The sequence below is a fragment of the Vigna angularis genome, chromosome 3 (genome assembly GCF_016808095.1).
Source record: "Vigna angularis cultivar LongXiaoDou No.4 chromosome 3, ASM1680809v1, whole genome shotgun sequence".
NCBI classification, from domain to species: Eukaryota; Viridiplantae; Streptophyta; class Magnoliopsida; order Fabales; family Fabaceae; genus Vigna; species Vigna angularis.
This window is the reverse complement of record NC_068972.1, coordinates 35,574,823-35,593,909: the sequence shown is the minus strand read 5'-3', so window position 1 is coordinate 35,593,909 and position 19,087 is coordinate 35,574,823. Positions and strand designations below refer to the sequence as shown.

The 19,087-nt window shown below is 31.7% G+C and overlaps 2 protein-coding genes across 2 annotated transcripts; one reads left to right on the top strand and one right to left on the bottom strand.

Annotated features, from left to right (window-relative positions):
* The first annotated feature begins 2,050 nt into the window (after window positions 1-2,050).
* Window positions 2,051-12,017, top strand: LOC108325319 (receptor-like protein 15). Its single transcript, XM_017558376.2, has 8 exons — window positions 2,051-2,392; window positions 2,965-3,117; window positions 3,203-3,289; window positions 3,425-3,580; window positions 8,950-9,024; window positions 9,179-9,328; window positions 9,413-9,562; window positions 9,693-12,017. Exons 1-8 carry the CDS (start codon window positions 2,083-2,085, stop codon window positions 11,849-11,851), a joined length of 3,240 nt encoding a protein of 1,079 aa, XP_017413865.2. The 5' UTR covers window positions 2,051-2,082; the 3' UTR covers window positions 11,852-12,017.
* A 1,419-nt stretch (window positions 12,018-13,436) lies between these two features.
* Window positions 13,437-15,208, bottom strand: LOC108324467 (uncharacterized). The gene is made up of 3 exons (XM_017557416.1): window positions 14,591-15,208; window positions 13,722-14,477; window positions 13,437-13,526 (listed from the first exon to the last, which is right to left on the bottom strand). The coding sequence occupies exons 1-3, from the start codon at window positions 15,206-15,208 to the stop codon at window positions 13,437-13,439; spliced, it is 1,464 nt and encodes a 487-aa protein (XP_017412905.1).
* Window positions 15,209-19,087: the final 3,879 nt, after the last annotated feature.

Genomic DNA, 19,087 nt, shown 5'->3' with positions numbered 1-19,087 from the left:
ACCAACAATATTTGATCTGTCAGTAAATATGTATTCTGTATTTATCGTCGATAATAATTTGTCGATAATATACTAGTGGAAGTTATAGATAAATGAAGCAACAGTTAGAGGATAATGTTTAGGAAAGAAAAAGTTATATAAATCATATATAGTAAAATTGATAAATATAACTTTTCATGTATGCATAACCATGATTATAGGTATTGTAGCTGTGTTAAAGCTATCTTCATTTTTAATAGTTTATTCTTACATTTGTTATCTTAAGTCCTAATTTTACAGAGATTTAAATAATCATAAATAGTTTATGTACCTGGTAACTAATACATATAGTGATTGGTATCTTTTTTTGTAATCAATTCATTTTATCAATGGAACTGTTTGAACAATATATTTAAAGAAGAATTAGACATATAATTTGTAAGTTTGAATCAGCTAACTTAAAATTATTTTTTCTATTTTAAACCGTTAGTCTAGTTTTATGTAAAAAATAATATAAAGCTTCTTTCAATACCAGAATTATATATATATATATATATATATATATATATATATATATATTTATTGACTTTTTAAAATTATAAATAAATATTTATGACAATTCAATTTAATACTAATTTATAAACTTAAAAATATTGATTATTTATTTTAATATAATATATATTTATTAAGATAAATATACATAAATAATTTATTTAAGTAAATTCATTTTATGAATTGAACTGTTTGAACAATTTATTTAAGGAGGTAAGTTTGAGCGAACTAACTTAAAGTTACTTTTTCTTGTTTGTATTCTTTATGTTAAATCGTTAGTCTAGTTTTATGTGAAATAAAATAAAAAATTTCTTTCAATACTAAAATTATAAATAAATTTTTATGATAATTCAATTTAATATTTATTCATAAACTTAAACATATTTATTATTTATTTTAATTTTTTAATATAATATACATTTATTAATAAATACTAACTCGTCCTAGACACGAGTTTAAAATTAACAATAGAATAAAATATTAACACAGCAATTTGAGGTGTGACCTGAAGTCTAAACCATTTGTCACGGACACACCCGTAGTCAAACACGCGTTTGTTACTTTTGGATGAAATGATTAAAGAATTAAATAACATTATCACGTTTATAAAAGAGTATATTTAATTTGGTATAAAAAACTATACAAACATTATTAAAATGTACTTCTTACTTAAAATAAAAAAACATAAAACATAATCATCATTAAATAATGAAAATTTACTACACAAAAAAGAACCCTAGAAACTATTAGAATTTTATTTGAAACTAAACAAGGTTAAACGAAATGGAGAAGTATTTTTCAAACGAGAAGAAATTGTAAAGCCAATTATTTATTAAGACGCGTAATATCTGAGTCTATCAATATGATGTGATATGCTAAGGTACAAAAATTTAAATTTAGTTTAAAATCAATTAAATATAAATAAGTGGGGGATTGTTGTAATAATGTTAGATTATTACAAAAAAGAAAAACGTTGGACTGTAACGTTCAAAACTTTAATTGCTAATAACGTTTAAATTTATTTTATTAAGTGCTTCAACAGTAAAATATTTAATGATTTTTATTGTCTTTTATTGATTTTATTCTTTCCTAACTCTATAAATAGAGAACTTTTCTCCCATTCCAAAAATATCCTAAGTCAGTCTTCTCTTCTTTTCTTTTCTTCTTTTCCTCTTCTAAAATTATTCTGAGTTTATTTTATACTCTTTTTAGAAATCATTCCTTAAAAATTCTGAGAAGTTTCTGTTGTATCCTGAGAGACTTGCGCAACATACCGCGGATAAGTCCTCAACGAAAGTGATTCTACACGTCTCAAGAAATTTTGTTCGTAATTCTATCAGCTTTTTACAACAAATTTAAATTTAGTTTAAAACCAATTAAATATAAATAATAATTGGAGAAAGAATATTTTCTTGGTGGAGCTAACAGAAGTTATGGTCTTCCTGTTGACCTGAAGTCAAGTGTCTTCATTTACAGGGCTTGACAAAATAATGAAATAACGAAATTTTCCTTTTATTTAAGGGATAGGTTGAGACGAAATCCTTGAAGTGGATGAAAAAGAAAATGAAGAGTTTGAGAGTGTGTTTCCTCATTTTCCTTTTATTGGAAGCCCTGTGGTGTGAAGGATGTTGGAGGGAAGAGAGAGAAGCACTTTTAGACCTACGTTTCCGTGAACAACCCGGTGATTGCTGTGAATGGGAAGGAGTGCACTGCAATCCCTCCACGGGGAGAGTGGCGCAACTCGATCTTCCTTTCATCTATGACCAACAATATATAAATTACTCCGATTTTTCTGTCTTCAAAGATTTGAAGAACCTCTCCTTCGCATATAACAATATAGTTGGTTGTGTTGGGGATGCAGGTATCCATTCCTATAAGTCTGTTTGTTATGTTTTATGGAATACTCATTATTTCAACTTTCTTTTACATACCTTCCAGAGTTGCCAAATCTCCAGCTCCTTAGCTTCAATAATAACTATCTGGATAATGCTACCACCATTCTATCTTGTTTGGATGGACTTCCATCTCTTAAGTCTCTTTATTTAAGTGATAATAAGTTCAGTACATTTTTAATTTATTTAAAGAAAAATGATAACAATATTATTTTTTATTATCACGAAGATCTTCTATTTTTTTATACTTTATATTTTTTGTTCACATTTTGTTGGGTTCTTTGACAAATTTTGGTGCATATATGTAAGTTTTTGAAAGTGTGTCACGAAAGCTGCGTAGTAATCTGGAGGTCCTTGACATAAGTTGGAACCCTTTGACTAATGAGATCTTGCCATCCCTTGAGGGATTCACATCTTTAAAGGAACTGTATTTGAGTGAAACTGAATTGGACTCGGATCTTCACTTTGACGGTAACTTTTCCACTTCATTAATAGAGCTGAGTAGTTGTTAATTAATGGAGGATATATTCCTTGCTTGCAGGTTTATGCTCAACATTGAGGAATCTTGAGGTCCTTCGGTTGTCCTATAACAACTTCAACCAAACTGATATTGGCTCTGCTCTCAGTGGATTCTCATCCCTCAAGTCTTTATATTTAGATAACAGTGCATTGAGTTGGAGATCGATTTACAACAGTACGGCCCCATATATACTTTCCATATTATAAATATTGATTACAAAATATATCCAGCTGTCTATAATCGGGATATGTATTTTTAGATATTTCAAAATTGAGTTCTTTGGAGTTCCTTGACTTATCCTGGAACAACTTAAACGAGTCTGGCAGTATGTTGAGGCCTTTCAAAGGTTAGTTATGATTAACATTTGATAGCATTTTATATTTAAACAATATATTACTTAATTATTTAATATGATATGCATCCTCCTTATTATTTAATTAATTAATATGATAAGTTGATGTTTTCAATTTTGTTTTATCAGATAATCAGACCTTTAAATGGCCAACCAATTTACGACATTTAGATCTGCGGGTAAACAGTTTGAGCAACAGATTTGTTCCATATCTGAGGGGTCTTCCACATCTTCAGTTTCTTGATTTAAGCTGCAATCAATTCCAAGGAGAGCTAGATATAAGCGGTCAGTATTTTATAAATTTGGAACTTTATGTTTTTATTATAAAGATTTTGAGTATTTGATGTTATTTATTTTATTTTTTATAGAATGATGTATATAGTTAAGACTTGGGTGATAAAGTGGGTTAGGATATGTGGGTAGGTCCGACCCACTTAGTTCACTAAATGAGTTGGTTAAAGGTGGGTTAGTCAATCAGAGTCTACTAGTCTGCTTTCTTAAATTAAAATTAAAATAATTTAAAAGATTAATTTCTTTATATCATTTTTTTTCTTAAATATTAATGTGTAATATTATTATAGTTTAAATCATTATTACTTACAAATTATATTTCAATTATTAATTATAACAGAGTAATTTAATATATAAAATATAATAATTATTTTATTTATCTAGATGAAAACATTAATTAGTCAATTAAAATCTTAAGAAATTTTTATATGAGTAAATATATTTTTAATATCCATATGTATATGTATATGTATGAACAAATTTTAAAAAACATATTTAACTAACAAAATTTTCAAAATCCATTCATAAAAAATATAAAACTTTAACTCATTAAGATAATTACAAAATACAAATATACATATATAGTAGATATATGTTGAGAAAATCTCATGCACTCAAATATTTTCCTAAAATTGAGTCTTGTTATTCATTGATAATTGAAAGCTTTAAATAGCCGTAACACTTATAATATTATGAAAATAAAAATAAAATTTAAAAATAAAATGTCAACTATCTTAAAAATAAAATATCTTTAATCTATCATAAAATAATATTGTACGTAGATAAATAAAAAATCATAACTACGTATCCCAATTTTATCTCTATCAAATCAAACTAAATATTACTAGACCCAAAAACTAATAAAATAAGATTTAAACAAAATTATTAATAAAACCCTAAAATTTAAGTTTATCCCAACAAACTCTCCCATAAACTTAAATTCTTCCTTCCTTCATTCGGTTTTTCATGTGCATCATCCCACACCGGGTTTGCTTCTTTCAACCAGATTTGAGTTGGAGTTATCCAAGCTCTTACTAGTCATACCTTGCTTCAAGCACCTTCTCTCCAATATTTTCAGCTCTAGTTCATACAACCGGTTCTTCTTCGCTTTTGCTTGGGTTGCTAGACGACCATGCTTATCCTTTAAATACAGTACATGGTCCTTCATAAAAATTGAATTATTTTTTTAAATTATCTGACCAATGCCTAAAATATTGCTCTTCAGCTCGGGAACATAGTAAACATCCCTAATCTCTCCAACTCGTCCATTGTTCTGCATATGTCAAATTGTTCCACGCCCTTTCACGACCACCTTAAAGTCATCTCCGAAAGACACAAATTTGGCCTCCACCTTGGTGAGTTTATCAAAAAAGTTCACGTTTTCACACATATGATTGCTTGCCCCAATATCTTGATATCATACTGAGTTGGTAGAAATCTCATCAGTCTTTGATTTCAAGCATGTTCTGACATCCGCCTTCTTTAGCTCCTCAAGCTCAACACTCTATTTATTCATAATCTCATTAGCTTCAATCAGAAGCCTCCGTATCTGCTGAATCTCTTCATCTTTTTGTTTGAGTTCCTTTTCCACGTATGTCGCACCTTTTACCGAGATCAATTCATCCATTATTGAGGCCGAATTTTCCATGTCCACTGCATCCAAGCTCTTTACCAGCAACAGTTCTTCTGCATCTTCAGTAAGGAGATTAGTCTCCCCATTTGTCTCGGTCTTGCAATACTTTGCAATATGGTCAGCATTGCCACAGTTGTAGCACTTGATTGATCTACACTCATTTGCATAGTGGCCACACTTGCCACACTTAAAACACTCAACTCCTGACAGATCTCCTCGGCCTTTCCCTTGTCTTGGGTCACGCCAATTCTGTTGACCGGTTTGCTCTTCACTATCATTCTCAAAATTACCTTGGCCACGTCCACCTCGTCCTCGGCCTCCTCGCCCTCTGCCGCCAGGACCTCGGCTTTGAGTAATCAAAGTTTTATTTGAGTCAAACTGTAACTGTAGTGCTTGATCGTCGGGTTCAACATTATCATCCCAACTCCTTCTCCTTTGTTCGTGGGCTTCTAATGACCCAGCAAGTTCATCCACTGTGAGAACTGACAAGTCTTTCGATTTTTCGATGACACACACGATACTTTCGAAATCTTTTGTAAGGAATCTCAAAAAATTTCCCAACACCCGGCTTGATGGCATTTGTTCTCCACTCCTTCCGAGTTGGTTGGCCACCTTCTCCACCCGAGTTATGTACTCGGTTATATGCTCTTTTGACTCCATCTTCAATTGTTCAAACTCTCCTCTGAGAGCTTGTATTCGGACTTGTCTAACATGTTTATCACCTTTATACGCAACCTCCAATATCTCCCACGCTTCCTTTGTTGATTTGGCATTCGCTATTTTTTCGAATCTCGACTCATCTACTGCATTGTAGATAAAATACAATGCTGACCCATCTCTTGCATGAGTTTTCTTCAACACTGTCATTTGTGCCACCGTCTAATGTTCATTCTCATCAGGTTAAACGTACCCGTCTTCCACCATATCCCAAACATCTTGGGATCTCAATAACGCCTTCATCTGTAGGCACCAATTATCATAATTGGTTTTTCACATCAATTGTGGCACACTCATACCATTGACAACCTTTGTCATCTCTCTCCAAAAAAAATCAAGCACACATTTTTTCTCTCGCGGTGTTTGACTCTTCTCTCTCTCGTTTTTCTCTTTCTCTCTCGGTACTCAGAGCATAAAGCTCTGATACCACTATTGAGAAGGTTTGATATACACATATATCTCCACACTCGTAAGATATTGTCCACTTTGGGTCAAGCCCTTTTGGTACCACTCCAAAAGGCCTCTTATCAATGGAGGTATCTTATGTATATATAAACTCATGTTCATCTCTTATTTTATCCGATGTGGAACTTTATTTATACCCAACATCCTCCCCTCAAACAAAGGAGTATGACTCTCCACCTCCCCTACAGCGGAAGTCTTTTTTCTCATCCTCGAGTACACCATGGTCAACACTAAGCATCTCCTTGCCCTATTTCACGATCCATGGTCACAACACTGAGCATCCCTTGCTCTCCACCTCTCATGATACATCTGGCCACCTGTCAGGCTTCACTTTCACTTTATCATGGAGGGACGTACTCGACTAAGCCCGGTCACCAGACCTGAACTTGGCTCTGATACCATTTGTAGGGAAGGACAACACACACATAGATCTCCACAATGGTAAGATATTGTCCGCTTTGGGCCAAGCCCTCACGGATTTGCTTTTGGTACCTCTCCAAAAGGCCTCTTTCAATGGAGGTATCTTATGTGTATATAAACTCATGTTCATCTCTTATTTTATTCGATGTGGGACTTTGTTTGTACCCAACAATATCTACGTTAATTTCATTCATCCTCAACCCATATCACTCTTGTACATCCTCACTTGTATTATTATATATTCCATATAACACACGATCATAACTCACATAAATGATCATTTACAAAACAGGAAACGATAGTGAGTTTTTTAAAATATTTTTTATGTGTGTAAACAACATACATCACAAATATCAAACTCAAACATCTAAGTCTATAGAAACCTCAGTCAACTCTCATCGCATAATATCTTTCTTTATGTAAATATAATATTAGTAGAGTCCAAAGAATCTCATTCTCCAAATCCTTATTAAATAAATATCCTAAAACCACTTAATGTAGTATTTTCTTCTCGGAAATAACTACATTCATATTAATTACATATACATATCAAATATCAATCCATAGTAGATTTTTTGCATAACCCTAGACCCTACTAGACCAAACACACACTTAGTGGAGAAATCCCAGACTTTACTAGATCAAACACACTTAATATTCTTGACAAAATCATAGGCTCTACTATACTAAGCACACTCAATAGATTTTTGGCAAAAACTTGAGCTTTACTACACCAAACATACACTCAGTAAACTCTTTTTCAAAATCTTAGGCTCTATTAGACCGTACATGTCATGTATTTTCATCTCACAAAAATACATATTATTATAAAGATTTTATCCTCTCTCACTCAGTGAGCATGTACAATAGCTTAACAAGTGTTCAATGAGTACTCGGTTCACTTATCACTCAATTCCCTTTGAACTATTTGGATTTTCATAAATCAATGTTAGGAATTGATTTACACTTTAAAAACTTTGTAAATACTCCAAAATGACTACTACTCCATTCTAACACACGTATCAGCTAATTCTAATCCAAACAGCCTTGAAACAATTGCTTCTTCATCCTAACACCTATTTCTCAAACTCACCTATCAAAACCTCCCTTTTTAACTTCACCACCCAGGTATTTGATCCTTTTTCCCTCCAAACACTTTGAATTAAATTTCCAACATCGAAGCAACTTCATATTACATCATTCAAGACGACAAAGAAATCCAACTTCATCATACATAGATCATACAATACAATAATATACACATCTAATTGAACTAACATCACAATTACTCAAATTAATACTCAATCAAGTTAATAATCAAACAACCACTAAACTTGCAAGACAATTATAGTTAATGCTAAAACATCTAGCTTCTCTTACCTTACACAGAAGCAACAACACTCTATAAACACCAAACCCTTGCTTAGAGCTCAAGGAACTCTAGAAACGCTTGCAAAACACCGAACAACGATTAGAGAGAGTCCTTATAACCTCTGATCAACAGGAAATTAGGAAAATACATTACAACTCACATGCAACAAGAGATCATTAAGCATGATCTCAATTAAGAACGAAAAGAGAAAAAGGAGCCAAAACTTACTTGCTCTATTGGAGAAATTGATCGTGTAGAAATGTAGACCTCGTTGCTGTGGTCGATTATGTACCTCTTGATAGTCAAAGAGATGACTTAGGAGTTAGAACTCCTAGGGAGAAGGTAAAAAACTCTAGAAAAGTTGTTTATAGAGAAATGATACGTTTTAAAATAATGAAACTCGTTTATAACAAAACTATTTATAAATGAACCATTTAATATTAAAACAACAGAGTCTCACTATTTTAGACTACCACCACTTCTAAAATATAATTTTATGGAATTTTATAGTCAATGTGTAAAAATTAATACAGTTATAACCTAAGAAATAATCATTTACAATTTTATATTACACATGTTTCAAAATAATAAATATGAATATATTTTAAGAATCATTTACAAATTTATAAAAATTAAGCTAGATTAGACTAACTTAGATAAAAGAACTAAAATTGAATATCAGCAATTAAGAAGGTTTATAGAAATATTTACTGACACGTACCATTACTATTATACTTTGACATGTATCTCTTGCAGGATTATCCACTTTCACCAGTCTGAAGAATCTCGATCTAAGTTTAAATCAAATCAACAATTTTGTGGTCTACGAAGGTATTTAAGAACATTAAGTTTAATTAATGGTTTACCTATGAAAGAGACATGTTTAGGATAAAATCATTGCATTTTGAAGCTGCTAAATGTGATTACTTAGCCAAAGTTCATATATATTTGCATACTTTTAGTTAATTTACTTTACATCTTGCAGGCTTACAAAGTACAAGCACATTGGAGGTCCTTACTTTAGATGATAATGTGATAGATGGGAAGAAACTAAGGGAGTCCCTACGAACTTTATCGTCAATTAAGATGCTTTCTATGCGTTGGAATAAATTTAAAGGAGCAGTTGTGGCTCGAGGTACTACCTAATACTTCTTAACTTTTCTTGGTAAATTAATTTCCTTTCTGTTACATTAAGCTTTTCATTTTCTGTTTTCTGCAGATTTTCATGATTTAAAAAACCTAGGAAGTTTGATACTAGATGGAAGTTCTAATCTGGAAAATGATTTTTTTCAAAGTATTGGAGATTTGACTTCTTTGAAAGTTTTGTCACTTTCCGAATGTTACATAAATGGCACACTTCCTTCAGTTGGTAACGTTCTTATTAAATCACCTTTTAAGTTACTCAATACAACTTTTTTTTTCTCACTTTGTTAAAATATTTATATATTTTCATTGTGTCCCTAAATAATGAATTTTATTCTCAAAATTTGAATTTTCAGATTGGTTTAAGCTGAATAAGCTGGAAGAGTTAGATCTATCCCATAATCACTTCGAAGGATTACTTCCGTCGTCTTTTGTAAACATGACATCTCTTCGAACGCTGAAATTATCTTATAATTACTTCATTGGAAATTTTGCTTATAACCTTGCAAGTCTTACTTCACTTGAATATTTTGGTTTCGAAGAAAACCAATTTGAGGTACCTATTTCTTTTACACCATTTGCCAATCATTCAAATCTTAAGTTCATTCATGGTGATGGCAACAAAGTCATCATGGACTCATTGTCCCCTTTGCAAAATTGGATTCCGAAATTTCAATTACAAGTACTTAGTTTGTCATCAACAACAGACACAAATTCTATTCCTTTCCCCAAGTTTCTTCTTTACCAATATAACATAACTAGTCTGGATTTTACCAGTTGCAAGTTGGATGGGGAATTTCCTAACTGGCTGTTGAAAAATAACACACAATTGGAAGTCATTAGTGTCAGAAATTGCTCTTTTAGGGGTAATTTTGAGGTACCATCACGTCCTCTTCTTAAGATAACGACGATTGATGTGTCTGACAATTTCATAACTGGTCAAATACTTGGCAGCAACATCAGTTCAATCTTTCCAAATTTGATAGTTCTGAACATGTCTATAAATGACATCCAAGGTTCAATTCCTCGTGAATTCAGCCAAATGCACTTTTTGAATACATTGGATCTTTCTGACAACAATTTTTCAGGAGAAATACCGAAAAACATATCTAGCGACATGCTCCGATTTTTGAAACTTTCAAATAATAAGCTACATGGACCAGTGTTTCCTACTTTATCGACTTTGAAGTATTTGGAAGAGTTGTATTTGGACAGAAATAGTCTTTCTGGAAGTATAGATAGTTTTTCTATCACATCGTTGGCGACCTTGGATCTAAGCAATAATCATTTAGTGGGAAATTTACCAAGTGTGATGGGAAATGTTTCGAGGTTGAGAGTGCTTTCATTGTCAAACAATAATCTGGGAGGATCTATTTCAACAAGATTTGTGGGACTGAACGCTCTGGAATATCTAGACATCTCAGGAAATAATTTCTCTGGTTTTTTACCGTCTTTTGCTAATTCTTTCGTGAAATTCGTCCACATGAGCAATAATAGGTTTACTAGCTTGTCCAAATCGACATTCAACATATCTTCATTGATGATTCTTGACCTAAGTTACAATAGAATAACCAGTAAAATTCAAGACATGATATTGGATCTTGAAAAATCATCATTGAACATTCTCATATTGAAAGGGAATAACTTTTCAGGTCATATACCACAACATGTATGCCAATTAAAAAAACTATTTATACTAGACCTTTCATTTAATAATCTTTCTGGTTTGTTACCCGGTTGCTTGGGTAAAATGCCTTTTGTGGACGAGAACTTTAAAGAATTAAGTCTTAATGGTGATTTTAGTTCCTGGTGGGTGGATACATATTTAAATGTGACAGAAAAGGTGAACTTTACTACAAAGAAAACATCCTACACTTACAAAGGGGATATCCTTGGTTATATGTCTGGCATTGATTTATCCAATAACAAATTAACTGGGAATATTCCGTCTGAATTTGGAAACTTGATAAGAATCAGAGCATTGAACTTGTCCTACAATGATTTAATTGGACAAATTCCAGCTTCATTTTCCAATTTGGTACAAACAGAGAGTTTGGATCTTTCTTTTAACAAATTGAGTGGTAAAATTCCTCCTCAAATAAGTAGATTGTCTTTTCTTGCCGTATTTAGTGTAGCACATAACAACTTAAGTGGTGAAACACCAGAGCGGAAAGGTCAGTTTATTACGTTTGATGAAAGCAGTTATGAAGGTAATGCTTTTCTTTGTGGACCGCCACTGCCAAGAAGTTGCAATCCTTATCTACAGCCACATGCTATTTCACCAAATAATTCTCACACTGATGGCGGCAATTGCAGTTTCATTGACATATTTGTTTTTCGGATAAGTTTTGGTGTGTCATGCACATCGACAGTCCTGGTAATTGTAGCAACTCTCTATATTAATCCTTACTGGAGACGAAGATGGTTCTATAATATAGAATTTGTGTGTACAAATTGTTACTACTTTATCGAGGACATGGTTTTGTTCAAGTTTTCAAATAACAGAAGTACATAACATGTCACCTTGTGATAATGATATGACTAAGTGAGATGTAAAACAATTAAGAGTTTGGAGATTGATTTGGGAATGCATTTTATTTTATTTTGGATGTATTTTGAATAATTTTTAATTATTGAATAGTTTTAAATGTTTTCTTATTATTTGAAATATATGTTATTGAACGGAACATTTATTTGATGAAATAAATGAATGTTTAAATTTTATTTTTAGAAGCAAGATACATACATTTAGAATATTGACGAAAAGTTTATAAGTTTTTAGTAGCATCTGAAATGGTGGTACACTTGGCATTCGATAACTGATATTTTATATGTGAGTATATAATCATTTGTTTTCTTGAAATACTTCATAACTTTTTTAGTTTCTTTCTAGTGATTCATTCTTGGATTGTTTAAAATATCTGCCAAATATGCCAACTATGTATGCTATATGTGGACACATACATGCTTAGGCATACACCAAACTCCCTATAGTTGAAGCATAGGGAATCTTCTATATTTCTTGAGTTTCTGAATACCCATTTGGGCATTCGTTGTGACTGAATTGTCTCCCTTAGTAACTAGAATATTCCTTAATTTACAATCTTGCATGTCAAACCTTTTAAGCACCTTTCTTGATGTATTTCTTAGTAACTAGAGTATCTACTTAAGTTGATTGAAAGAGAGCTACATGTTGACGTTAAGGCCAAACTAGTATTTAAAATTTTGGTGTTTGTCTTTCTATCCCTTATCTTTTTAATTGCTTTACAATCTTTATTTGCTTGTGTTTCAAGAAAAAGTTAAAAAATTTCCATAGATTTCTGAAAAAAAACAATTTTTAATATAGAACCAATTCACTCTTCTTCCTTAAGAAACAAGACCTATATTTTTTTACAAGTACTTATGTATCAGTAATTATATTAACAACAATTTTTTATTATGTTATATATTTTGCGATTTTAAGAAAATACTTGAAAAGACATCTCTCTAATGGTTAAGAGTATATTTGGATATGATATTGTGAGTCAATTCATTTAAAATTTTAATAGTAAATATTTAATTTAGTCCATAAAAGAATTTTATATTGATAGGTGCATTTCTGAATAAATTTCTATTATGCAAATAAGATTTTTTATTTTTTATTTTATTTATGCATCTAAGTTTAACGAGAGTTTTATCACAAATAAATTAAACTAAATTTTAAAAGTATGAATAACTAAGCTACATAAAATGAAAAAGTGGTTACTACGTCTTTACTTACGTTGGATTTTCATGTAAAAAAATGTACGTAATATATTTGAAAATGTAAGTCTAACCCTTTTATATTGAACGGTTTAGGCTACACATAAAATAAAATCATTTTTACTTGGCTCAATCGGTCTTTTAAAATGTAGTTGTAGCGCAACGAAACGTGATTTCAAATTTCTAGCTTCTCCGATGGCGGAAAGATTAAAGAATAAAAAGATGAAAGAATAAAGCAGCGAAATTGCTGCAAAACTGCAAAATCTTTGTACGACAACAGAACATTTTTAAATGCAGATATAGAAATAGTGAAAATTAAGAAAAAGACACTAAATAGAAGGACTAGAAGTAAATATAACTCAGTTGTCCTCTTTCACTTTTGTTAAGTGGCTGAGACCTAATGTCAGGACTGATGTAGAGCTCAATGACGCTTGTAATATGCGCACACCCTGCAACAACACCATAAACTTACTGTCACTGCCTGCCAAAAGTTAACACAAGCTGAAAATTGAGAAGTACATTGACAAATACATTACCATATTTTTAAATTCATTTAACAGATCAATCTTTACTCTTTCTATGGAAAAGATGAAAAGCATTTTACGTAGAAATAACACTATGAATTTTCAGTTTAGTGGTCTTACCTCCTCCGTGCCAATGCTAACCACTTTCTCTTTCAAGTCATCAACGGGAATGCTCATACTGCTCACCAAAGACATAACAGAAATGGAGGACGACGGCGTCACGACCAAATCATCTGTTACCATATACGTTGTCGGTCCTTTTAAATATCCTTTACCATTGTTATTTGTATAAGATATGGGGTCCACAAACTCTACAGGAACATACCTTTCCGAGAATGAGTCGTATGGCTTCAACACGGAAGTTAAATAGTAATCTTCAATGATTCTACTGACATGTCCGTGTCGTTTTTGATTGTCAAACTTAACGTAACAAAAATATTTGGGGACATAGTCACACGTTAAAGGTAGCAAACTATTCAATTTGAACTGTGGGGCAAGTACTGGATCAACAAACTTATTCTTCACTTTCTTTGTGGTAAAATGATCTTCATCCAAATCAACAACACTATTATATAATCCATCAAGACTACCAACACAAGAACACCCTTCCATCAAATGTACCGCTCCTCCTAAGGGAATAGTTAGCAAATTAAACAGAAAGTCTGCAAAATCTTCTTTTCCTTCAGCAAACACTATCTTCCCATTAGATTTTCTCTGCATTATCTTCACTATGATTTTATTACCACTGTCATTTGCTTCAAAATCAGAGGGAGCGATTTTTTTCCTTTTATGTAATATCTCTCTGGGGAGTTTTTCTAAGAACAAATCTGTCAAAACTGTCCTTGAGCACAAACAACATTTCAACATATCTACTACCTGTAAAAAGGAGAATTCGAAGAATAATCATCACAAGCTTAAATCAGTTGCTAAGTAAACAATCCTAAGAAACTGAAAGGAAATGCAAATTCATCGTTCGGACTTAAACAAACCTGATTTTTAGTTATATTTACCGACATTACGTTTACTGAAGACAAGCTTTTTATTCCGCTGTTCTTTAGCACATTAACGATTTTATCCATTGAGTGTGGGATAACTTTCAGATCGTCCGTGATCATAAAACGAGAATTACTCTTAACAAAACCATAAGAGGTTTCAGCAGAAATCCGTTTTGCCAGCATGCAGCCACATCGGCAATTTTCATTTTTGAAGGTGCTTAACATGACTGGGCTTGTGTATGAACAAGTGATCAAGTTGTTACAAACAAAATACTCTGTGGGTTCTGTGTCGTCAATGTTCAGCTCCAGTCTCCTACAGTAAGCTTCCATGGAGTTTCTGGGACGCAGCAGCATTTCTCTACACGTATCTGTGCAAAGATACCCATCGTCAAGATTCTGTACGCTTTGATAGAGGCTGCTCAATGCAAGTTCAGGTGGCTCCACCTTGGACTCCTCACGCACAAGTCTTGCAATGGTTCCTAAAGGTAATGTTAAGAAGCTAAACAGAATATCCACAAACTCCTTCCCTGCCTCTGCAATGACAACCTTTTTTTTCCCTTTCATCACCATAAGCTTCAAGGTAACATGTTCCTCAGTTCCATCGGCAGCCATTGTAGAGGAAAAGATCAAATTTTAATGATCTAAGAGGATACAACCTTTTTATGAAGAATGCTTCAAAGTATCTCTCTTTTACTTTTAAGGGACTTTCTAAGCATTCAGGTATTTATTTATATTGAAGATGTAAAGACACTTTGAACTGTATCCATCGCCTTTTCGCTTTCTAACATTGAAAAGACGTTACCATTTTATGAATTTACATTGTGCAATGAAACGTTTCATTAATGTAGAGAATCATTCCGTAGAAAGGGAGTGGAAGAATATGCAGTCCAGAAGTAACAGAAAGAATCTGTTTATAATCTCTTGGGGTTTGAATGAGATAATACCCTCTCATTTTGTCAGTATTCTATTTCAATAACTATATCAACTAAAAGTTTACTAATAATTGAATCACAGCTGAGATTAATAATATAGTTTTGGTTTTTGTGTACAAATATATTGATAAGATGGAGTACAAGGGGATATCCTTTATAATCCCTCTAAGTTTCTTCTTATAATTAAAGTTGGTTTTTAATGCAATCAACAGCTACAACTTGATTTGTCCATTCAAATTTTCTTAATCGAGATGCATATTGAAAATTTTTATTTCGATTTCAACTATTGAAATTATCCATAATTTTTATAATGAATATTTGAATTTATTGTGAATTATTTTTATTCAAACTCGTTTTGATATTCCACGAAGATTAACTATCTCATCCTTTAGTTAAAATTGATTACTTTCGATCTTCAATTAAGATTATTCGTTTCAACCTCTAATTAGAATCCATTAACGTCAGCAACTAGTTATGGTTGATTAGTTTCGATTTTTAATTAAAGTTTACTCAATTAGATCTTTTGCTCGAATCGATATTTTTCTTTAATTAACTTAATTCGACATTTCAATTTGGATTGGCTTAGTTAAATCTTTGTTATTGAATACAGTTGATTTAGTAAGAGACAAAAGATGAGCAAAGTCAACCATGGTCAAGGTTTAGATGAATCAGTCCATTAAACCAAATATTTTAAAAATAAAATTTTATCTTAAAAAAAACTTAATTTGCTTTATACAAATAAGAAAATTAAAATTTAATATATATACAAGAAATAAAGAAAAATTAATCATAAATAATTCAAATACTATATATTTTAAATTTTTGGAATTGTTAAAAATTTTATCGGCACAAATTTAAAATTACTACATCAACTCGAGGAAGTAAAAATTTAAAGGGTTAACCTATTTGCTTGTAGTCCTGCTATATAACTTATTTTTCAATTGAATGATTACCGGAAATATTTGGAAAATGTGTGATAAATAAACTAGAGTTTACGCAGCCAATCACAAGCCTACAAGGAATCACTTTTACCAATTTAGATTACTACCTAATTTAAGTAACAAAGGTAGCATTATGTGAAAATACACGTGCATCCCAGTCATGTGGAAGTTCATCTTAACACAAGTTAAAGCATGGATTTGAATACTAACAAATTTTCAAATAGAAAAATTTTCTTATTCATGGTGTTTTAGCCAACTACGTGCATATAGTCTATATGTCGCTAGATTTGATTAAGGTGGTTGGCAGTTAGAAAAAAGGTAGCATATATGACCTTTCGGAGTGTACTTGGAGCATGATTGTGGATAATTGAGGAAAATATGTTCGCTAAACTTGTATGTAACATACATTAATTAATGATAGAAAGATTTATCTTCTAACTAAATTGTTATGCTTTCGTCTCGTTTGTAAATATCATGACTTATCAATCTCCACCGTAAAATTCGGATATAACCTAATTAATCTCAGACATCATAATCTAGAGTTGTCTTATGTTGTATTTCAGATAAATCTTATTAGAGAATAATATTGTTGATGAAAGTACTTAAAAGGAAAAATACAACATGAACAAATAAAAATTAAAATATCAGGCACCGAAGAGTGGTCCAGTGTCGTTACGCAGCAGAGGTGGAAGAAAGAGGAAGCAAAGTTAGAATGAAGGAGCTCAAGGTGTTTTTTTTTAACTGTGAAATGACATTCAAAAACATATTTTTTATGATTACAAAAAGTAGGTATATGTACAGTAGACAGAATATATCTTTAGAAACAAAAATTGCTCTCAATTCTTATAATTAAGCTAATCCCTATAACTAATTTTGAAAATTAGCTAATGGAGTAAATAAACTTATATTTGATAATTTACTATACAGTGAATCAATTAGAAATCTTAACACTTGTAAGATCCTAGGAAAATGTGATAATTAGGAAATAATATGATTATGAGACTTGGACATTATTATTGGTAATTATTGTTGATTATGTGATGTTTTTCTACAATTATAATTATTATGTTATTATTTAATGTTATTATTGATTAAGTAGAACACATGGTTGGTATGTTGTTTATCATGATGATTTATGTGGTGTGTGTTACCAATATGATGTGTTGGATTGATGGTAGAATGGTGATTTGAGATTTAATAAGTGTGGGCCAAATTTTAGAAAGAAAGAGAGTTAAAGTAAACTTTTAAGTTTAATTTGTATTTTGGGACCCAAGGATAAAAAAGTCTTATACTCTCGTTAAGTGATGTGTACATTAAATAAGGAGGGTGTAGAAACAAAAGGAATAAAAATAAAATCTAAAATAAAATAGAAAGATTATGTGAATCTTTGAGCTATTGGGTGGTTGGTGAAAGTTTAAATATTAGATAAAATAAAATAAGAAAGGAAATCTTTGTGGTTTTATAGATTAAGTGAAAGATATTATTTTTATTTTAAAAGATAGAAATAGAATAGAAAAGGATAAAATGGAGAAGAGTAAAAGGGGTTGCATATTGCTACCCTAAAATCCAAAAACGAAAATTTGAGAGTTAAGGGAGATAAGAGACGTTTCTAGGAGAGAAGATGAAGAGTTACAGAAAACCTAGTGCAAGGCAAGACTTGTGGTATTTTTGAAGTTAGATAAAGCCCTAGGTTTGACCAATGTATGAGAAACTTACCTTTGTTTGTTAATTGTTGTATGATATATGTGTTCTTGGTTATTTGATTAATAATCCTTGTTTATATATGTTTATATGATTATGATTATGGTTGTATGTTGCTCTAGTCGGGCAATGGTTTATGTATGCATGGGCATATGGTTTATGTAATATTTGTCTTGGGTTTTTCTTATGAATGTATGTATGGTTGCTCGGTTATCTCAACAAAGGGTTTGATGTTAAGGGAGAATAGAGTTATGATTTATGGGGGTTTCCATGCAAATATATGTGGCAAGTATTGGGTTAAAGGAAGGAAAAGAAGTCATTTCCGCATATCACAAAACCTGCACTGGTGTTTATGTCGTTATGAAGTTGATCACCGTTAGATCGGGCTTAGTTTTGGAAAGTGGGTTCCAGACATATGGTTATCCCTTTTGACCGTACGGATCGTCAATTGGAGGTATACGTTGGGAGAAACAGCCTAAACGAAAAGAGGAAAGTATTTCCGCATATCACAAAACCTGCTATGGTGTTTCGTCGTTGCAAAATCTTTAACCGTTGGATAGGATTGAATTTTGGACAGTAGGTTCAACACATATGGTTCTTCGTTCTGATCGTTCGGATCGTCAATCGAAGGTCTAGTTTGGGAGACAACAATCTCGCATTAGCAGCTCTATTTTGGAGAAGTTGTAGAACGTGATGAGAATCAGAGAATGAGTTTAGGGGTTCTTTTTAAGGTCAAGTTTGACTTGTGGATGAGATCGGAGCAATATAAAAACCTTGATCTTTATAGTGCATTTGCTTCCTATGGTTGGAAGGACACTAGATGTAGGCTTGGCCGAACCAATATAAAAACACAGCGTTTGAATTTTCTTATCCATACTCTCTTTTATTCATTCGATTAAGTTTTTTGCATATTCGAT